This window comes from Bactrocera latifrons, unplaced genomic scaffold, assembly GCF_001853355.1.
Source record: "Bactrocera latifrons isolate USDA-ARS-PBARC rearing strain unplaced genomic scaffold, ASM185335v1 scaffold_23, whole genome shotgun sequence".
Classification (NCBI taxonomy): domain Eukaryota; kingdom Metazoa; phylum Arthropoda; class Insecta; order Diptera; family Tephritidae; genus Bactrocera; species Bactrocera latifrons.
In genome coordinates, this window is record NW_017535852.1 from 205,144 (window position 1) to 227,221 (window position 22,078).

The window sequence follows — 22,078 nt, forward strand, 5'->3', positions numbered from 1 at the left end:
CAACATTTGCTGAAATAATTTGTCAGTCAGAAAATTATGCTTAGTACTCACACACACACACATATATATATAATCTGCAATCCAACATACACTCTTACATGCATACATACGTACATATGCATTTATGTGAATGTATGACATTTCGGTGCATGATATCTGCTTGTTTGACATTTTTTATTGCCCTCCGTGTTTCTGCCAAAAGTTTGCGCTCCACACTGCTGATTAAGGATATTGTCACAAGTGCAGTTTTTGCGCAATGCTAACTGTACCGTTACTACTTAATGGTGTGCTCTAGAATATACTAGAATAATTAAAATTCAATTTTGGCATGAATACATGCATTTATGAGTACTTATGGCGACTTAAAGGCAGACACACGCACATTGATGTCTAATTAGATGCAGGGGTGTGGCCACACATATTTAGATTTTATTACTAGTTTTATTGACATAATTGGCAATGGCCGTATATAAATGAGTTCACCTGCATTGAATGAGAATTCTTGTGCGCCCAAGAAGTAGGCAGTTTTGTTGGCAGCTGCTATGGCTGAGAAAAAGCATAATTGCTACTAACTTAATGACAATGTTGCTTCTTAGTACCATATGATCGTCCTATATATGTATATTGTAATTTCGTTAACGAAAATTATATTAAAATTATCCTTAAATGGGAAATATGTGATATGAACTCACCCTAAGAGGCTAAAGTTATTATACAAGTATTGAGGATGCTGTATATCCAAATTTTTTATATTAAGGATATGAGGCTTAACCCAATTCTAATCATATTCAGCGGTAAACCACATAATTTTCACGGAAGCTATTCACGTGTAATGTCTTCCATTTAATTAAAAACGCTTTCCCCGATTGATCGTCTGTTTTCGGGTCGTGAGCATACATAGATCCAAGACTCATTGCCAATAATAATACATTCCATGATATCCTGCTAGTCAGAAAGCATTGTGTTATAGGCGTTAATCGAAAAGATTGAGTGACCATTCCTCGTATTCTCCTGATATGGCACCGTGTGACTTCTTCCTTTTCGAAAAAATGCATTTTCCCGTGAAGGAAAAGCCTTACAGGCGTAGAGGCCATTCAAAGGCTTACACCGGCATACTGGCGGCCATACCGGCCAACGAACCAAAACACTCGTTCGACATGCTTTTGGACCACGCGAAAGCTGTATTGAAGCAAAAGGAGACGATTTTGAATAAAATAAGTTGATTTTGCTATTAACTATTTGTTCTTTTTTTTTTTATTTTTTTTTTTAAATCATGTTTACTTTGGAACGCACCTTGTATATGCAAGTTAGAGAAAGTTTTCATCTGATGTTATCTATTTTATGCACAAAGATACATTGTTATTAACAAAAAACAAAAACTACAGATTGCTCATATATGGAAGATATAAAGGGTATAAAGTAAGCCGGAAGTTCGAAAATCTTTGTGGTAGGTATATGGCGGCTAGGGAAAATATTGGCCCGCTTTAATCCAGTTCTGGTACACTGACATACCAAGGAATTGTCTCCAAATTGTAACAATATAACTCACAGATTGACCGCTATTCTCAGTAAAAAGTTAGAAATATGTACTGGGGTATCCATATTCGTTGTCTTTGAGCTTCAGAAGTTATGGTTCGATTTTGAGCATTTTTAGACTCGAGGTGTAATATCTTAAGGGTACTATTTCTGAAAAGATGTCTTATTGCGCCCACCTACGAATTCGTCCTCTCTGTTTTTGTTTTTTTTTTTTGTTCTGTTTTTTGTTTGTTAAGAAGCGTGTATCAAGTTTCATTGCGTTATCTCAATTTTTACTCAAGACAGACAGTCACTTAAAACTCTGCTCTTCTCGTCATCGTAATCATTGCATATAATAATATATAACTTCATATCTATATCGATTAGTTTTAGATGATACAAACATAGGTGAACAAGACTCGTATACTCTGGGCAGCATGCTGCAAGTGCATGAAAAAGATAATGTCGATAAATTCTTGTTTGGTATTTCGAATTACAACTAATATCTCAAGCTCCGCCTTACTAATAAAATATTGGCAGCGCAATAAACAAGACAATAAGATCTAAAGTAGTTTTGTGCTCCTTGAAAATCGCGGTTCATTGCTGGAGCTGCATTGTATCATTCATCCCACAAAAAGAAAAATCCTACATATAAGAAAAATATTAATATCAGTCCATATTTTAATCAATATCTGCCGTTACAAAGTCCTCATACAAAAAACTTTTTAATATTTTTAAACGCCGCATTTCCTAAAAATATGAAAATTTATTTGAATTCCTAAACTAAGCTTTCGATAAAGTAAATCTCTCGATTCCCGTACCTATTAATTATATGATTATTTCACCAACCGAAAATAGTTTAATTTAGTATCTTGCAAAAAACTGAATATAATAATATTTAACACCAATGTGGCGAAAAGGAGAGGTCCAGCGCGCAGTTCGATGTTGGTGTTGGGTGTTGGCCAGCTGTGCGATCTACCATTGCGGTGTCATTGTGGATGATGTATAGTGTGTGGGTGGGTGTTGGTGTGTGATGTGGAATATAATTTATGAAATAGTGAATAGGGTGTGTCAGTGTTGTGCGTCTGAATAATGTTGCGTCGTGTGTTGTGTTTGGCCAGAAAACAACAAGTGATATTTTGAGAGCTTCAATTATGGCTTAAACAATTGGTTGTTTGGTGTGATAGAAATATTTGCCATTGTATCTCAAAAAATGTAAGACAATCTGCTTTCCTTCTACATCTCTGTTCTCCCTCTCCTTATGTACTAAAATACTATTTACTAAAGCTAGTTTTCAACTTTGTTGATTTGTGTGTTACTATGGACTCTAAGCTTGATTTTAGTCTTCATATTGATCCCGTAGTTTTGAAAGTAAAAAGCATTCTCAGTTTTGTTAAAAGCTGGTCTAAAGAATTAAGAAATCCGTAAGTTACTAAAACAGTTTTTACAACTTGGGTTAGACCTACATTGGAAAATGTGTTGTGTGGATATGTTATAGTTAACTTTCGGGTAATAATTCGATTTATAGTATTCTCATTTGTCTAAGATTGGTCCTGCTTCACTAACCAACATATTTATTGTTTTCTAAACAAATATATTGTTTTCTAATAAAATATATTTTTGTTATTGCAAAAAAGTTATGAACAAGATTTTGCGCCGTTTTAGCAATTCTCACAAAAAAATCACGTTTGTACAATATATTATACATATGTACATGTATATATGTGCGCCGTCATAGAAACACACGTAAATGGCGAGTAATGACCATAATTGTTGCAGCTCTTTTATGTCATTATTGTCAATTTGCAATGCTATTTATCGCATTACTTGCAACACCGAGTTGACAGCGTATTTTCACATACATACATACATACATACGTACATGAGTTGCCACAAACGAGCCCGCAATGGATTTAGCAGTTCCTACTCCCCAACTGGGCATAGTCATAGAAAACGCTAAATTTATTTGTGTGTAAAAAGCGAATATGGGTGAATAGAAAGTAATGACAAGAACAACAAGCACAGCTCATTCAGCATGAAAAAGCAAACGACAAAGCTCGTTGTTATGCAATCGTAACTGTTAGTGGTCACTTTCTTGTATTGAACATGTTGTTGCAAAATAATATAAGTCCAAGCGAATAAATATGGCTGAAATAAAAGAAAAAACCAATACTCAATRGAAGTAGAAAACAAAAACAAAAACAAATATGATTATAAAAAAATATGAAATCAAAAAAATTTGGATGCGAAAATCATTTGAAAAATTAACTCAAGCAAAAAGCAGGCAAGCGATTGCTGCAGCAAAATCTCCGGCACAAAAAAAAAATTCCAAAAAACTGAAACTCACTTTTTTATTGTTCGATGTCGCGCTGCAGTTTTTGTAACTTTTGTTGTTGTTTTTGTTACTACTTTGTTGTTGTCGATATTTGTGCTTTTGTTGTCGTTACAATATTGTTGTTTTTGATACTTTTGTTGTTGTCACTATTGCTGTTGTTATTGTTGTTGTTACTGAGTTGTTGTCGTTGGTGCTGTTACTTTTTTTGTTTGTTGTTATTATTTTGTTCTTGTTGTTGTTGTCAAAATTTTGTTGTTGTTACAATTTTGTTGTTGTTACGATTTCGTTGTTGTTGCCGCGCTGACCGACTGACCAAATGTCCGCATTCACCAATCCGCCAATTGACCAGCCAGAAATAATTCAATCGCATTGCCAACATTTCGCTTGTGGCATGCAACAAGCGCGCGAATTTATTCATATACTTACATATATATTTATTTATGTATGTGTGTTCACCTCACATATTGCGGGTGTTGCACGTGTTTCTTTAGCCGTAGCTTCGTGACTTTTGCCCGCCTCAGTGTGTGTGTCGTGTCATTTTTTTCTTCGGTCACATCGTTGCATTTGGGCTCACGGCAACTTGATTGCAATTTTTTTTTCGTCTTCGTGTATTTTGTCGCTGTTGTATTTGAGAATTTATTGTCGCCAAGATTATCCTCACTGTTGGCGCTCTCAAATGGGCGCTGTTAGTGCACTTTAAATGTATAATCTACCCCTCCAATCAACGGTCATATTTCATAATTCGAACAAGTCGCTGGTAATGTGGTCACTTACGTAAATACATGCATACGCATGTGCATATGTACTCCTAAATTTATGCGTAGTACTAAATTGATTTCATAGGTCAATAAGACTGCTTAATGTCGCAACATGTTGCACAGTCAATAATTGTTCACTTAACGGTTTTTTTTTCATATCTAAAACGATTCAAGATTGATATAGACTTTTATATGTATATAATTCAAGTCGATTAGGAGTGATATTGATTTCCGTATGTCTGTCTTTCTAACAGACTCTCCAAAACTGATACCGCAATAGAGAAAACGCATGGAGGTTAGCTCTTTCTCTGCTTCTCCAGTCTGCTGCTGAATCGACAACCTGCAAAGCTGCAACCGAGGTGCTGAAGAACTATAGGAAACTTTAGCAATACATATTAAGAATTGAAATTTTAAAATGTTGCGCATACGCCCCACCGTATTTTATGTCTATTTCACAATTTTTATATTAGAAACTTAAATTCTTGAATTTAAATAATTACATTTATTGCTGTAAATTCTATTTGAAAAAATAATAAACATTAAAAAAATTCAATATTTTCAATTATGATTTTATACTTATGTATTTCCTGTATAAAAATTGAAACTGAAATTATATTACCAATTTTTTATGAATTAAAAATTTTCATCATTTCAACAAAATGCATGCAACATCTGTCATTTTATGGCAAATGTAAAAATTTATTACTGTTTTTAAATTCCATTGCTCTTATTAAATTTTGTATGTAATATGTATACACATTCAATAATGTAATTATACAATTTGTATGAAATTTTTTTTATATGTTTCTCAAAAATAATTGCTTGACAAGAAAAAACTGAAAACCACTTGGAAGGTAACTTGGACTTAGATAACAAAATACATAGATAACAAAATAAATAATTTCATGACACACTAAGAAAGAATGAAATAATAATAAAAATAAAATTTAAAAAATCATATTTTTTCAAATAAATAAATTTGCGTTCATTTATTTCAAAACCTACAAGTATTTTTGTTGGTAAGTAGTAATTCAATGTTCAAACAAACCAACTCAATCAACATTCTTCCTTAAACTACCAGCGCCCTTCATTCTACTCAGTATTTGTTGTTGTTGTAGCAAACATTGTTAAAAATATCACGAATTCAGCAAACTCGCATTTTACCAGGGGAACAGCAATGTAGAGAAGAGCGCCTAACTACATTTTGTACTTTTTTTTTGCTAAATGTAAAAAAGTGCACCCTGTGGCGTGTAAGCAAATTGCGCTTGGTCAGCAAACTCAGATTTTACCAGGCGAACAGGAGCGCAAACGAGCCCTGCGACGAGCTGCTGCACGTGCATTTCACAAGGGGTGTTTATTACTTTGCAAAAAAACAAGATCCTTTAATATTTTTAATTCTGTATATTAATTTCAAATTGTATAATTTATTTATAAAACATATTGTTATTGGTCACTTTCAATTTGTTTTAAGAATAATAAAGAAAATATTGTAATATGTTAAGTTAATAAGTTATACTTTAAAACTTTATTTTAAGTTTAATCAATTTTGTATGCTATATAATTTTTTAAGCTAAAATTATAAATTCCATATAATAAAATCCTTAGAATCGGTGTCAATTTTTACATCAGTGTTTTTAGTCGCCAGGTGCACATCTAGGCGGCTGGGTAACAAATTTTAAGCATCTGAATCGTCCTGAATGATTTTTGCTTTTGCTAAAATCCTTATTATGTGGACCGAGTAAACATAGTTGTTTCTGTTTTGCAACGGATTTTTTGTCACCACAAAAACAAAATTGTTGATTCTTCTAATTAAAGACTATTTACTAGAAGTTAAAAAGTTATAATTTCACCTTGAGTATTAATATTACTAATTGTGTTGATATATGTATATATTTTCTCTTGAATCGTGTGCACATGCTTATAACAGATTTGTTTTCACATTCAATCTACTTACAATTGCGCGATTAAATAAAATATATTTTAAATAAAATATTTTCCATTTTTTATTTGTTACCATATTCGCATTTAGTTGCTGGCAAAAAGTGTTTTCCACAAGTTGAGAATAATAACTAATTTTTCATCTGCTGCATACTTGTTCAATTATCACTAACAGCTCTGAAACGTTTACTTGTTCTGTTCCTAGATACATAACGTGTTTTCGCGCTCCTTTTATAGTTTTTGTTCACATTATAGGTTTTGTTTAAAAAATTAATTTAATTTTTTTAAATGCACTAAAACTTTCAACTTAATAAACTTACTTCCTTTCCCATCTTTCACGTCGGTTTTATTCTTTTTACCTCCTTCGTAGAATCGATCGAACTAAGCTGTCATTCTACCAGGCGAGCATGAATGCAGCGAATGCCCTGCCAACCATGATTTTTCTTGTAATGTCATGTAGATATATGCAATATTCGGTTTGCGTCTCTGCTAAAATTCTTCTGCGCCTTTTGTTAACTCACAATATAAATATGTATGTACAATTCTGTCGGCAAATATATATATGTATGTATGGAGTTAACTAATATGACTATTTATTTCCACTGGCTGCCTGCTTGACACCGATGACTCTAACCCTTTAGTTGTTTAGTTTTTACTAAGGTATACCATATAATCCCCAAGAGCCTTAATTTTAACTGAATCAAATGTTAGAAGCAAATAATAAAAACGTCTGCGCTGCTCCAGAAAAAGCCGAAACGTGACTGACGTCAACTGGCAATTCATACATATTTGGTATAATGTTTACAGCGGTGCACAAACAACATTTCACTATTTTGGGAATACTTGCAGCGGCAACCTCTGAATACAATCATTTAACGTATGTCTGTAGTTTTTCTGCAAGAGCTATAATTTAGTAACAATTGTGGGCATTTAACGCTATATTCATGCATTTTGTGCAATTATTCTGTTAGCCATAGAAAAATTGTGTTAGATGCTCGGTGAATGAGTTAGCAGCCATAGACTAATGTAAATCGAAATTATTTTGGCTGTACCCTATATAAGTAAATATGTAAGTATGTCCATACGATTGTAACTGTGATGCACGTAAATTTTAAGCCGATAGAATGCGTGCAAAATCTTTGATTGAATTAACCGTGTAATTATAGCAAATTGTTGATTTTAGGAGATGTCAAAATTGTTGTTCTGATAACGTCAAATTGTTTTGTCAGTGGGAAGTTGTTGTAGTATGGAATGATAAACACATCGCATTTTACATAGAATATATTCCGTGATAAAATTGGAAGAATTTGATAACACATACACATACATACATAAAAAAAGTAAAATGTTATAATTTTATTTTATTTAAGTTGGGATTCATTTAACTTAATTTAAAGAAAAAAAAAGTTATAACTTTTCTAATAATCTATTTTAATAGTCGTAATGTTACAACTATTCGAATAGTATTAATCGGTTAACATTCATACGAAAGGTTACATAACCGATATTCGAATAATCGGTTTTCAGATTATTACAATATTATGAAGAGTCCAGCTTTATATATACATATATATATACTGTTTTATTATATATTGTTTTAAATAAATTAAATACAAGTCTATTCAGTTTGTTTATACCTATTTTTCGTTTGCCCGCTATGTTTGTATGTATATACAAACAACTGTAGCTACACTGGCCACCCTGTCACGAATCAAATAATGATACCACACACAGATGTCGCTCAAAGTTGTCAGTATCAGCTGTTTACACCACATAATAGTTTTTTGCACGCGAGTGTTGTATATAAAATTATTTTCTAAATAAAAATGGACATCGCTGTAAATAAAACGATGAGTGAATTAAATAGTGAGGACGATGCCTTTTTCGACGAACTAATAGAAGATGAGAATGCTGATGACGAATCTGTACCCAACTTTGCGTTTCCAAATCTCAAAGGTATAGCGAAATAAAGCAGTTACACGTGTTTATTTACATCGTAAAAGCTATACCCATTAACAGGTGATCCTGATTTGCTTTGTGAATTCAATACTAATGACGAGAACACGATTAGTACTAGTGAATATTTGGACCAAGCCATTATAAGCAATTTAAGCACATTGGAATTCAAATGGAATAGTGAATGCTTGGTAAAATATTAAATGGATGCGTATGTGTGAACAAAATTTACATTTTTCCTTATATGTGTGTAGATTTGTACGGAGCAATTTGAGGAGTACCAGGAATTGCTGGAGCATTGCAAACAGTTCCATAAAAATGAATTCGATGAGTATACATGCACTGTCGGAGATTGTGAGGAGTTAATTGCGGATGAGGATGCGCTTGCCAGGCACTTGGTATTGAGACACAGTGATTTACATAGGTAAGCAAAGAGCTATATGAATATGTGCTTATATTAACTGTTTGGTTGCATATGTGTTTATATATATATTTTTCTAGTATCAAAATATATGGCAGCTGTACGTTTTGTAATCTACGTTTTTCTAACTTTACTGAACTTAATAAACATTCATGCTATCGTAAAATTAACAGAAAAGCCTGTATACAACCTTACTGCCAATATTGTAAGGAGGAGTTTGTCTCACATAAAAGGTTAATATTTCTCAGTTTTATAAATAACTTTGATTTGAAATATATATTTGTGTATTCAAGATTCCTGTTTCACCTGCAATTTCATTTGGCTAAGCGGCGAGCAAAGGTTTGCATGATATGCAACACCGAATTTTCCGATGTGGAAAAGTTTTTCCTACATGTAAATTATGAGCACGAATCATTGGATAAGTTGGCATGTAAAATGTAAGTATTACATACTTGAACTTTTATAAGCACATTAAATAATTGCTTTCGACAACAGCTGTGATCGCGTTTTTGCTGATTTGGAGACATACAAGGCACATGAAAACATGCACAAATCAAATCCGAAATACAAATGTGATGAATGCAGCAAAGTTTATTATAATAAGAAATTATTACTAAAACACAAGGTGAGTAAGAAATGCATGAATATACAGTGTTTAATACTTTCATTCTATATTTCTAGGTTAATTTGCACTCTGCAATTGAGTATGAATGCGACCTGTGTCCGAAAATATTTCCAACTTTCTCTATTTTACAAAATCACTTGAAGTGGCATAACACGGAAGCTGAAGTCCACGTATATACTTGCAGTAATTGTGGCTTGCTTGCAGGTGATTGTGACAAGCTAAAGGCATGCATTTCAATATAAATTTATTAAATTTATAGTTTCATTAAAAATTTACTAACATTTTAGAAACATATCGCAGATTGCTCCACTGACTGCTTCGAATGCGAAATTGAAAATGAAATATTGACAGCTGCTTACAGCTGTCATTACTGCGCGCAAGATTTCAAGGATAAATATTCGCTCGGCAAGCATCGTGCTACAGGCGTACATAACAATGAGAAATTCATCTGTCCCATTTGCAATGAAGAGATTGACAGTGTAAAGTCAAAGCGCTTGCATATGTATAAGCATAAAGATTACAAAAATTTCCAAGAGAATCTACCTCTTAAGCGTCTTCTAATGTGTGATGTTGGTGTAAGTTAAGGAAATTCACAAAATGCATTTCAAGCATGATTTTTGCATATTTATAGGATTGCGAAGAGTGCTATAGTGACTGGGCGGCCTTGCAGCGGCACAAAACTCGCATACACAAATCAAATACATGCACAAAATGCAATCAAAAGTTAGCTGATGCAGCGGAACTGCAAAAACATATGAAGCAATGCCAAGCGGCTGCATTAACATGTCAGTTTTGTGATAAAGTATGCCCAACAAAAATGTCACTAGCTGTCCATGTAGCTAGAAGACATAATAATAGTACGTAGAATTTATGGAAACTTATTTCTTTATATTTTTTTGAAAGAAAAATTTTGTAATTGCAGAAAATGTTGTCTGTCCACACTGCTCCGCCGGCTATAAAGATGAACAAACCCTGCAACAACACATAGAGTATTCACACGTGCCTGCGCCTTGTACGAATTGCGAAAAAGTACTCAATTGCAAACGGAATTTGGAGATTCATATGCGTGTGGTGCATGAGACAGAAACCAGATATTTCTGTACGCAATGCAATAAAGGATTCTATCATCGTTCGCAGAGGGATCTGCATGAAGAGAGTGTAAATATGATGTTTTGTAGACATGTTTATGTCCAAAAACAAATTTGATTTGTTTATGTTATTTTGTAGGTGCATCCAGACTCGATCTACAAATGCGGCCAATGTAATTTCAAAACGAAATATGCCAAGTCTTTGGAAATACACATAGCAAAGCATTTGCAAAAGCTAGAGTTTAAGTGTCCGCACTGTGATAAGTCATTTGGCCGCAAAAACACGCTCACTTTACACATTAAACGACATAAAAACGATAAGCCGTAAGTAGTTTTTACTACAATTTTTTCTAAACGCTTAAACTGAAATATATTATTTTTCTACGCATAGTTTTAGATGCTTCGATACCATTGTTGATGGCTGCGACGCAGCTTTCATCACACGTCCGCTGTTAAATAACCACATAAAAAGCAAACATTCCGTGCAACAGATTAAAACTAAGAACTCAAGCCAACAAAAGCGTAGACTTGGAACGCAAAGAAAGTCGTGTATAAAGAAAATTGTTACGCAGGAGCCCGCCTCTGAAAATACGGCAATGCTCGAAATCAACTCAAGTGGTACAATGTTGACTGCAGATAGCAGCTTTGCCGATGCTGCGGGTTTGTCACACGCAGTTGATGAGAATTACATGTTGCTCGTGGTGAATGATGAGCAACTGTTGGCACTGGACACTGCAGATATTTCAGCAAATTAAAGATATTCACTGCGCTTGGCTGAGATATGAATTACATATAATCTCACACAACATTTATATTTTAAAATCGCTTTGTTTTTGTTGCATTTGCAAATTGTTTTAATAAAAAACTAATTTGCATTTATATGATTGCAACCAACGACTATGCTGGTTTTTATTACTTGCAAGCGCACTGCAGCTGAATTTATAAATATCTCCGGTCCATATTCCTCGCGCCACGGCGCATTTATGTATTTCTTAATTGTTTGCAAGTTATACAATATGCACTTTTTTTATTTGACTTATATCTGATTTCTACGTAAAAACCACTACAACAACAAACTACACTTGTAAATAAATATTTATATTATATATGTATATGTATATTGTACGTACATATGCCTTTGTGCCGCTGTATAATGAAATTGTATAGATATTGCATTTATAATTTGTTAAAACACACACAAACACTACAACTAACTGTACTCAGCCTACAAATAATTAATGTAGCGCAATCACGTAAATTTGACTGCACTTTTACATGGTATTAAGTTTGAATGTACATATGTAATTAACAGAGCATTTGCAAGAAAAATTGGCGTATTCCCGTTTAGAATGTTATGTTCGTAGCTGCTATGTATGAAAATATACGTATGAAATAAAATTGTCAACGTTAATTTGTCTTTTTGGACTTTTTGGCTTGTTTGGTTTTCAATTTCTCCTTCTTCTTCAGTTCCTTCTCCATCAGCGATTTGTACAGTTTGTAGCCGAAGAGCGCTGCAAAGAAAAAACAATATATATATATACATATATGTATATAAAAAAAAATAATTGAAAGTTTTATTTAAAATATTAAATATATAATCGATAAACAAAAGTCGATTATGTAAAACATCTCAACGACCTAACCTAATTTATATGGAGCACAGCATTCACATTATATTTTATCACCAATTGCATGGAAAACCAAATTAAATTTGGCATTTCTGTTCCTCTACATAAAAATATTCCATATAGGATTTGTTAAAAACATAAATAATAAATGACCCCACACGAAATTATATTTATTTACATAGAACTTTTGTCTATTTTAACACTCAATTGCTGATTTATCGTCGTGTGTTAGCTTTGCCAGATGCTAGACCTAGATTCGCATACAATTTCTGATGTCTGACCACTTCGGCCACAATTTTTAAGTTGTTCTTTTGTTTGTGACCTTGGTGTTATTCCAAAGACATATTTTAAGAGAATAATGGAATTTAAGTGAAACTTATTTCAAGATCGATTAATGCACATACGGAGGTCTGCCATACGGGAAATAATCCAATCAAAAATAACGGAATCAACATTTTAATTATTATAATTTTTTACTTTGTATTCCCCAAAATTATAATTAAAAATAATTTTAACATTTTTTACTATATTTTTAAATGATAAAAAATAGGATGAAATATGTACGTAATTTTTGATTTCACACAAATATTGGTTTGGAAAAAAAATTATCCAAACAAATTATCCAAAAAACATTTTTAACACCAAAAGTGGTATAAAAAGTAAAAAAAAAAAAATTATGTTAAAAAAATCATATCGTTCTTGTTGCTCGACCATAGTAAATCGATATCGGTGGTTTAGCCTTTTGGAGAGAAAAAGGTTTGTGCAGCGATAACTCAAAAACTGCAGGATTAATGCACTCATATATAGTAAGCTTGTTACGCTGATCATTTATACGATACGCGTAATCCAAGTAGAGGTACTTTTTCAATAGCCTTTTTTACGTCGAGATCTTAAATTGAATGCGTAAAAAATTCAGCTTGTGCAAGAACTGAAGTCGCTCGTCCTTCCGAAGCGACATCGCTTCGATCTATGGGTTCTTGTAAAGTTCCAAAAAGGTCCGACGTTTTCGAGGTATATTCTTACAGCGATGAGGCCTGTTTTTGGCTCAATGGGCATGTAAGCAAGCAAAATTAACAAATTTTGGACTGAAGATTCAAGAGCTGTTAGTTCATGCAGAAAAAACAATGATTTGATGTGATTTATGGACCTGTGGAATCATAGGTCTATATTTCTTTAAAAACTAAGCCGGTGAGAACGTAACCGTCAATGGCGACGCAAAAAAAAACCGTTATCGCGCCATTATAACCAACCATTTGTCGCCTGAAATTGAAGCTTGGGATCTTGGCGACATTTGGTTTCAATAAGACGGCGCCACTTCCCACACATAGCATCAATGAGCGGAATTATTGAGCCGGCCGGTTGACCACCACGATCGTGTGTATCACACCGTTAGACTTTTTTCGGTGAGGATATGTAAAGTCCATGCGGACAATCCCGCTTCGATTCAGGACTGGGAGTAAAACAACATGCGCGTCATTCGCCAGTTACCAGTCGAAATGCTCGAAGTAGTCATCGAAAATTGACTTCAACAAATGCACAGATGAGATGAGACGTAGCCGTGGCCAACATTTGAAATAAAGAGGTAATTTTAAACAAATAAGTGCCAAGGAATGTTCTTTCGAATGATAAAGAACATTCCCCATTAAAATTGAACTTTCTGTGGTTTATTTTTTCTTCAAAAAAGTAGGGAACGGCGAAATGGAGGTATAAGGTATCCATATAATATATTTTGTATGGTCTCCGATGTTTCTGCTGTAACAAACTTAATGTGTATATACATATGTCCTTTTCAGTTTATAAAAAAAATTCTTGCGATTAGTGTAAAGTCCATTTTTAATTAAAATCAAATAAAAATTGTAATTTCTTTAAGTACAGACATATGTATGTATGTCTACTATTTGAACTTAATTAAGCACACACGATTTATTTGGTTTTCATACCAAAACAAACACTAATAAACAAACATTTAGTAAGAGCTAATTATTTAGAAAAATCTTTTTTCGAAATGCCACAATATTGTTGACTGAGAAATATTGGTTTAGAGAGAGTTAAAAGCATCTAAACAAATTGAAACTTCAAAACATGCTTAGATAGCAAATGTCAAGGTAAGAAGCAGAAAGTAACTTATAAAAGCCGTTAGACAACTTTCTTTTTTAACGTGCTGTTTACTGAACAAAAAAAAAAATCTGAATTGTTCCGGCTAACTTTTGTTTTGAAACTGAGAACAGCTGTTGATGAGTGGCAACTGATAAAAGGTTTCAAGAGTAATTTTGACAGGTATAAAAAAAAAACAAAAATTTTCAATAAGAGCTCATCTGAGTGACGCGTTTTCACTATTACTTTTTTAATTTTCAACTTTCACTATTATTATTAATTTAGAAAAAACATCAGTCGATTCAAATCGACTTCGTAGCGTGCACAGCACAATGACACCACAAATATTTTATCATTTGCAGTAGATAGCAATGAATTTCGAAAAAAAAAAACACGTTGTAGCCGCGTGTAACCACTTGTTTGCGCCAAGCTTATGAAGCGCTAAACTACAAAATGCACACATAAAAAAAAATAAAAAAAACTTAAGCAATAAATAATTAACCTTTGCACCACAAAAATTCAACTTTCAATGCTACACACGCAACTAGTTTGGAAAAATATCAAAACTTCGCGCACAACTATTAACACAAGCATGTAATAATACAAAAAATTTTTAAACAAAACATTAAATAAAAAACTCGCAACACACCAATCACCAAAAGCAGCGTGAATAATAACGCCGCCACAATGGAGTAATTGTAGACTTGTTGGAAATTCGTATATTGCATTAGCTTTTGCTCGGCATGCTCGATGGTGTTGCGCAGCGTATCCTTGGCGTTGTGCAGAAACTCGACACGCTCCTGACCGGATAGCGACTCGATCTTCTCCTGCAGCGCGTGAATTTTACTGAGTAACCGTTGTGCATAACTGTTATCACCGCCAATCCGGTGTATGATCGATTGCACTGTGCTTTGCAGCTGATCGATTATGTGAAGGTGTTCGCCGCCGCCGGTTGCCATAATCGTCAGAACATATGTATGTATGCGCCCGYCGAGTCTGTCTGTGATGCTTATGTGTTTGTGTGTATGTAATGCAGGTTTGTGCACACCGGCGCGCAGCGTTAGAAGCACAAAAATTGTTTTGTACGAATGTGCTAAGTGACGGCGTTCAACTGCCAACAAATGTGAGTTCAACAAGCGAAGAGACCGCCGTTCGCTGGTCGCGCTTGAATACTGGGAGCACGCGAGCGACCATGTCTATTTGGCTAGGCGAACTACGAAATGCGGTGGGGAAGTAACAAAACAAAAAAAAAATATTCCGAATGATAGCCGCTTGGAAGTTGACGCTCAGCGTTATTGTTCTTTGAGTATGTATGTGAATATGTAAGTTTTTCTATTTTAGCTTTGCTCTATTTATTTTATACGAATTCGGTACTCGCTCGAATCTTATCGGGAACTTTGATGATTCGTTGAGGAAACTTCAGTTTACACATGTGTACTTACCGCCAGAACAAAGTACCTATTAACTATTATGTCAATACGGTTTATTTAATATATGTACATATAGAAGTATATGTGAGTAGTAACTGTAACAAGCTTGCAGCGATATTAGATAACTCAAGCGTAATCGTTTGTGAAGTATTTAGGTAATTCTTTCTTTTGTGTATAAAATTGTGCTCACAAAAAATGAGCACCAAAATCAATGTAGCTAACGTAAATATCAGTATAAAACTTTGAACAAATAAATCTTAAGATATCGAATGTATAAATTCCAGTTCTTAAGGATGATATTTTATGCAAAATATCGCTTATTCTGTGCCAAGACTTCCCCCAAATATTGTACTTTACAACCTCCGGGTTAAAACCCGCTAAAACTTGGATATTTGAATTTTTTACATACATTTAGAGGTTATGTGAATGTGGTGTCAAACAAAATATTGTACATATTTTTATTACCTGCAACTTTGGTACATAACTTTTTTCCAAAAGAATCTTAGTTTCCCGGAAATCGAAATAAACCGTTCATAAGTATGAAAATTCAATCACTCACTGCTCTATCTCTTTCCGACCACAAATCGCCCGTAAATTATTTGTTCTTAGGTTTTCATTTTATCTTTCTTTTCTAATGGGTTTCAAACTATTATGGCTTCTAAGTGGAGAATATTTTGAAAAACAATAAAACGGTTTTCGATTATTTAAATTTGATTTGGTCCCTAATTCGAAACATAAAAGGCAACGTACGTATTTTAACAAACGTTCCGTTTCTTTTCCACGACAGTTGGGTTTACGTAATCAAATCAAAACCGAAATTTGATCAAAATTATTTGTTGAAATTAAGAATATATTATTAAAACACTTATTCAACGTTTTCACGTGTTAAAATAAATTAATTAAGGCACATAGTTAAAAAAAAAATGACAGTCTCAACAATTTTACACATTTAAACCAATCCATTGTTGCTTACCAAATAGAAGCACAATAATCGCAATCATTGCAAAGAATATTGCATAATCCCAAGAGGAATGCACGGGTCCAGGTTGAGCATAGCGACGCATAAAATCCTCTGCGGAGCCTTCTTGTGGATTATAAAGATTCTCCTTAAGATTAGCCTTCTCCTCTTCGCTTATACCGTCCATTTGTTCGATTAACTTCCAAACCTCATCCACACTGGGCATCTTAAAATCGCCCTTGGGATCACCGAGATTTCCATAGGGATCACCAGAGCCAGCGGCAAGTGCTGCCACGTCTTCGGCGAATTGTTGTTGATTTGCTGGATCATTAGCCATTGTCACCGAAGTAATTGGCTGTCTGTCAAATGTGGTTGTTTACTTGTTGCTTTGGTAATGCTCGTTTACTTTGGCACGCGAAATTCTTGTTCACAATTTAACTGGCGCTTTAACGAAATTCTAAGGCAATTTGCAATGTTTTTACTTTGAGAATGTTTATATAATATTGCTATGCAATAACTGTTTATAATATAATAATTATATCTTTGTAATATATCAAAATGGAGCAGGATATTTGCAGAGAGGAGTGAATGCAATTATAGTAAAATTGAAAAAAAAAATTGACAACGACAAAAATCCAATCTATATATGTATATCTAATGGGCTTTGGCAAAAAATTGTTTATCGTTAATGCATAACATACAGTATATTAATATGAAGTGGATATTTTTTAGACGGGATATTTTAAATCTTATATAAACAACTAAAGATGGAAGTAATATATTTGGAAATAGGAAATGGATATGATACGTTTTGGTTTAAAAAAAAAAACATTTACATTAAATTGCAAAAATAAAGCTGTTCTAGCCTTTTTACTTGAGGCGAAACAGCGGTTTGCCATTTTTTTAACTAAATATTTGATGGCATAAGAATTTAAAAAAGTAATATGTTTTAAAATTGTTGACTTGTAAGCTGTTATGCTTTATGGGAAAATGATCTAACAAGAAACGTGGATTTTATTTTCGCTACAAATTTAGTTCTCAAATATATGTATTTTATACATTTTCTACATAATAGAAAAATAGGAACGCACCCGGCTTTTTTATCCGGCCGGATGTTCATCGCGATATTGCCTACCGCTGCAACAACAACTATAGCCAACTAAGATCTGCTGATCTTAGCACCAATCCAATAAGGCTTTTTGTTCCGATATATTGTACGTAACGCGGACAGATGGATTTTTTTCCAACCAGCAGTATCATTTTGACATCATACAAAAAATATTTTGCAACAATAAAATTCAGATTTTTTGCGGCGATTTCTTTTAGAATAACAAATTGATATACTATCACCAGAGTAAAGAAACCCAACGTTTTATTCAGCTTCATAACGATCGTTCTTTGGTTTAAGAGTTCGCTAATACATGACTGCTTAGTAGGAACACCATTCAACATCATTGTACCCGAAATGGAAGGGGAAATTGGATAAAGCCAAATATTCGGCAAATTAGAAAGGTTAGCAAGGTAAATTTATATATATTTTTTTTCTAATTTAATATACATATATTTTATGAATTGTTCATTATGTACTGATATTTTTATTAACAAAATATGAAATATATTTTAAAACTAAACTTTACAGCTTCATTACTTAAAATTTATTATAACTTCAGCAAAAAATGCAATAAAAAAAACACCACAATTTTTAAGCTCAAATACATGTGGCACCACTGCACTCCAGCTATTATTCTACACTAGAGACGAAGTACCAACAAGGTAGTCAAATTCAAGTGACAATTTAAGCAGTAAAGTAAAATAAGCAGTCGTGGCCGAGTGGTTAAGGCGTCTGACTCGAAATCAGATTCCCTCTGGGAGCGTAGGTTCGAATCCTACCGGCTGCGATAAATATTTTTTTTGTGTACTTTTTTCAAAAAATTTCAATTTTGAAATTTGTTGAACTTATTTTAATGTTAATATGCAATAATAATTATTTAAAATAATTGTGTTTACGCCTTTTGCGACTGAATTTATTTACATTCGACACATATAAAAAGGTATTATAATTTTGACTATTTTAAAAGATTTCCCGTTTCACTACCTCTCTGCACATTATATACCACTACTCATCAATTACTACGTTTGTAAACAAACGCAAATTTATTTAATATGTTTTCAAAATATACCAACATTGTTTAAATATAATTCAAATTAATTAACCAATTAGAAGTTTTAAATTTGCAGCCACGTTGTACTTCACTGAATTAGGTACTGATATTATTTAAAAGCATTGTGGTCAGAAGGAGTATAGAGAGTAGGCATATCACTGTTTTGTAGATATTTTAATCATAAATAACAAATATGTACGTGAGATAGTGTTGCAGCAGTCCATAGAAAAAATGCTAATCTACACAAAATAAATAAACTCTCATTTTTTGTGCAGATTTCTTGACAACGTCAGCATTTTTTGACCACCAACACCTTTACAATGGTCAGCCAAAAAAATAAAAATAAATAAATAATACATACCAATAAATGGAAATATTTTTGTATACGAATTATATATGTACATGAACAAAAAATTCTATAATTCAGAAATTAATACAATATTTATGTTAGTGTGTAAAATATATGTATGTATGCATACACATACAGAGGTATCGGAAGGAACATTATTGAAATATGATAAGATAGGAAAAATTTACTTGTCACTCTGTTAATGTGTTTAACTTAAGAGAACTTGCTGTCGGGGCAACTTTATCAGTTAGAATACTTTATAATACACACTTATTTGGATGTACATAAAGTAACTTTAGCATGCATGCACTCATACTAACATGTAGAATATGAGTACACGAAAACGATTTTAAATTATTTGTTTCTATACACGTACACAGATTAAAGAGTAGATCTAAAGGATTGGGATGGTCTCAGGAAAATCGTATTATACAAAAACGAGAATAATACCAATTGAAGGTTTGGTTATGTTTATGGCAATTACAGTGCTATCTAAAATACGAATTGAATACCGGAACATATAAAGACATTATCCAAACGACCGTGTAGCATTACTAAAAAAACATATTGCTAAGTAATTATGTTAGACTTTGATTCTTTTTTCGTTAAAGGGTATAAGAGCCGAACGGAGTCGATGAAAATGTGAATGACCGCAAAAATACAATTGAAAAAAATAAAGCAACCGGTTTGTAGTGCAAATACAATTCTTAGCAAACTTTTTTGTTTTGAAAGCATAATAGAACATGGAAAAACTAATTGAAGAAATTCTAAACACATAAATAACTTAGCACTAGACACATGACAGCTGACTAATCTTACATGCATGTTTACCTTTACTAGAATATATTGAAAATATTTGAACCCCTACTTACCAGCTAGTCCAAATACAACAACAGCCGGTACATAAAACGCCAGATTGGGAATGCTTTGTTGGAATGGTGATGATGAATCAGTTAAATCAACCATTTTTTACACAATTAATTTTAAACAAAATAAACTATATAAATTAATTTAAGTTGTGAAGACAAAAAGTCCACTTGACTAAAACTTCGTCCGATTAAAATAATTGTAAATCAAACTGGAGTCTGTGATCTTTTGACAGCAAACAAATATGCATTAAAATGGCATTCACAATGATTTTGTTAAGATTAAAAATCTATAAATTTTTGTGTCAAATGAAAAAAAAAAATTTTTAAATAAAGTTTTATTCTGCATTAAATGCTAGATTTATGTTTTATATTGGTAACTTTATGGAAACAAAATTTTGAGTTTATTGGTGCCTTATGAACTATTTTTATTATTAATAAGTTAGTAAATGGAATTTAACAACTTAAGTATATTGAAGATATTAATTTTATTTTGTAATAACTTTAAATGTACTTCTAAACTAAAGATTTTTTAATACTTATTTATTTATCGAAAGTTACACAAATTATTCACAATAATTTAATCATCGATTACTTTCTTGATTCCGTCATTTCTTTCGTTTGACAGCCACACATATTTTAAGAACAGCTGGTACTTGACAACTTTCCGTGTGAGTGCACAAGTTGAATTTTTGCGAGTCGATTGGAAAACACAAAAATAATTTCGAAATAATGAAGGCTATTTACAATACTTTACTCAAAAGGACTTCCACATATGCCGTGGGAATAATGGCATCCGTATTCTTCTTTGAACGCGCATTTGAAGTGGGGTCTACAACACTTTTCGAATCCGTCAATAAAGGAGTAAGTTGCAAATGATTCAACTTTTAAAATTATGTAAGAACTTATTTGACAATTTGATTTGTTCATTATTTTAGAAACTGTGGAAGGATATCAAGGGCAAATACGAATAAACTAAGATACTTCAAATGGCTTTTGGCACATTGTAACCAGGGAATACTTCTTGCTATCAATGAATTGAAAGCAAACATTCAATTAGAATAAATGTAACATTTATTGCTAAACAAAAACGAAAAAACAAAATATTTATTATTTGTTAGGTGTTTTCTCTGTCTTTGCTTGTTGCGCTGGTTGTAGGTGATCCTCTAACACTTCCCAGGGCTTTTCATGCCGCACAGCATCCCAAGGCAATGGCGCAACGTATCGTTCAGGTTCTTGCAACTTAACTCCATTTTCTTCCAATGTTTTCAGAAACTTTTCTACTTTACCACCGGCAACGGCGTCAATATTGCAAGTCATTTCAACAATGCCTGACTGAAGGCATCTCATTGCTAGCACTCGAGCAAGATTCACAAAGGCAGGAGTATCTTTGGTTTTGTAGAGATGCTTTTTTATCGCCCATTCCGAGGTGCTCGCACCGACAATAGGTCCATTCTGAAAATGTCTCACTTCTGCAGTTACGTAACGTCCACTTACAGTCAACTCCAACTTATGCCAAAACGAACGTCCAGGTTTTTCCAAAAAATAACCGTTGGGTTTATGTGCAATACGCAATCTCTCCAGATTTCTTGGATTTCGGTTTATTATGACTGGTTCTCCGGTGGGCTGGCTGATTTCCTTTATTTTACGCAAAACGCGAGAAGATCTAAGTGGTTGAAAATGGCCCGACATATTTTAAATGATAAATTAATTCAATAATTATCAAATTATTCGTTTTTGGAAAACAATTATCCGGCTACCAAATGTATTGAATGTTGACTTCTTCAAAGGTGTGCTACTGATAATCGCTGTTGACAGTATGTAAAGATAATTGCGCTGATCTTTCCGTAAATTCACCGACGGTGAATAATGTCCACTTTTTCAATAGAGCGTATTCTGCTTTTAATGTCTTTGACAAACTGACCCTTCATTCATTTTATTATTTTCCAATTTTA

The 22,078-nt window shown here is 33.1% G+C and overlaps 4 protein-coding genes and 1 non-coding gene across 10 annotated transcripts in view; 3 read left to right on the forward strand and 2 right to left on the reverse strand.

Moving 5' to 3' along the window:
* LOC108968808 (zinc finger protein 431) overlaps positions 1-11,611 on the forward strand; it is a 191,190-nt gene extending 179,579 nt beyond the window's left edge. The window contains exons 2-13 of one of the 3 annotated variants that reach the window (XM_018933073.1): positions 8,234-8,502; positions 8,566-8,693; positions 8,757-8,926; positions 9,004-9,156; positions 9,217-9,360; positions 9,419-9,548; positions 9,605-9,772; positions 9,836-10,123; positions 10,180-10,405; positions 10,471-10,706; positions 10,776-10,960; positions 11,028-11,611. In XM_018933073.1, coding sequence (XP_018788618.1) covers positions 8,373-8,502; positions 8,566-8,693; positions 8,757-8,926; positions 9,004-9,156; positions 9,217-9,360; positions 9,419-9,548; positions 9,605-9,772; positions 9,836-10,123; positions 10,180-10,405; positions 10,471-10,706; positions 10,776-10,960; positions 11,028-11,391 — 2,322 coding nt within the window. In that variant the 5' untranslated portion in view covers positions 8,234-8,372 and the 3' untranslated portion in view covers positions 11,392-11,611. Of the gene's footprint in view, positions 1-8,183; positions 8,503-8,565; positions 8,694-8,756; positions 8,927-9,003; positions 9,157-9,216; positions 9,361-9,418; positions 9,549-9,604; positions 9,773-9,835; positions 10,124-10,179; positions 10,406-10,470; positions 10,707-10,775; positions 10,961-11,027 lie in introns of those variants that run through there. The other 2 variants (XM_018933072.1, XM_018933074.1) reach the window with 2 other exon arrangements.
* A 114-nt stretch (positions 11,612-11,725) lies between these two features.
* On the reverse strand, positions 11,726-20,370 carry LOC108968810. 4 transcript variants are annotated; one of them, XM_018933077.1, is made up of 3 exons: positions 20,130-20,216; positions 16,762-17,203; positions 11,726-12,147 (listed from the first exon to the last, which is right to left on the reverse strand). In XM_018933077.1, exons 2-3 carry the CDS (start codon positions 17,081-17,083, stop codon positions 12,044-12,046), a joined length of 426 nt encoding a protein of 141 aa, XP_018788622.1. In that variant the 5' UTR covers positions 17,084-17,203; positions 20,130-20,216; the 3' UTR covers positions 11,726-12,043. The 4 variants fall into 4 exon arrangements, with proteins under 4 accessions (XP_018788622.1, XP_018788621.1, XP_018788624.1 ...); XM_018933076.1 differs by lacking the exon at positions 20,130-20,216 and adding an exon at positions 18,931-19,030; XM_018933079.1 differs by lacking the exon at positions 16,762-17,203 and having other exon boundaries at positions 20,130-20,370.
* On the forward strand, positions 18,563-18,644 carry Trnas-cga. Its single transcript has one exon. It is a non-coding gene; the product is annotated as a tRNA-Ser (tRNA).
* Positions 20,371-20,762: 392 nt separating the features above from the next.
* On the forward strand, positions 20,763-21,222 carry LOC108968812 (cytochrome b-c1 complex subunit 9). The gene is made up of 2 exons (XM_018933080.1): positions 20,763-20,987; positions 21,062-21,222. The coding sequence occupies exons 1-2, from the start codon at positions 20,856-20,858 to the stop codon at positions 21,095-21,097; spliced, it is 168 nt and encodes a 55-aa protein (XP_018788625.1). The 5' UTR covers positions 20,763-20,855; the 3' UTR covers positions 21,098-21,222.
* LOC108968809 (39S ribosomal protein L18, mitochondrial) lies at positions 21,175-22,067 on the reverse strand. Its single transcript, XM_018933075.1, has one exon. The coding sequence runs from the start codon at positions 21,813-21,815 to the stop codon at positions 21,234-21,236; it is 582 nt and encodes a 193-aa protein (XP_018788620.1). The 5' UTR covers positions 21,816-22,067; the 3' UTR covers positions 21,175-21,233.
* Between the last annotated feature and the right edge of the window lie 11 nt (positions 22,068-22,078).

Coding starts and splice junctions, on each gene's coding strand:
- LOC108968810 (XM_018933077.1), bottom strand. CDS start 17,083: ATGGCTAATGATCCAGCAAATCAACAACAATTCGCCGAAGACGTGGCA. Junction 12,148..16,761: donor GATTATTGTGCTTCTATTTG/GTAAGCAACAAT, acceptor TTTTCTTTGCAG/CGCTCTTCGGCTACAAACTG.
- LOC108968812 (XM_018933080.1), top strand. CDS start 20,856: ATGAAGGCTATTTACAATACTTTACTCAAAAGGACTTCCACATATGCC. Junction 20,988..21,061: donor TCGAATCCGTCAATAAAGGA/GTAAGTTGCAAA, acceptor TCATTATTTTAG/AAACTGTGGAAGGATATCAA.
- LOC108968809 (XM_018933075.1), bottom strand. CDS start 21,815: ATGTCGGGCCATTTTCAACCACTTAGATCTTCTCGCGTTTTGCGTAAA.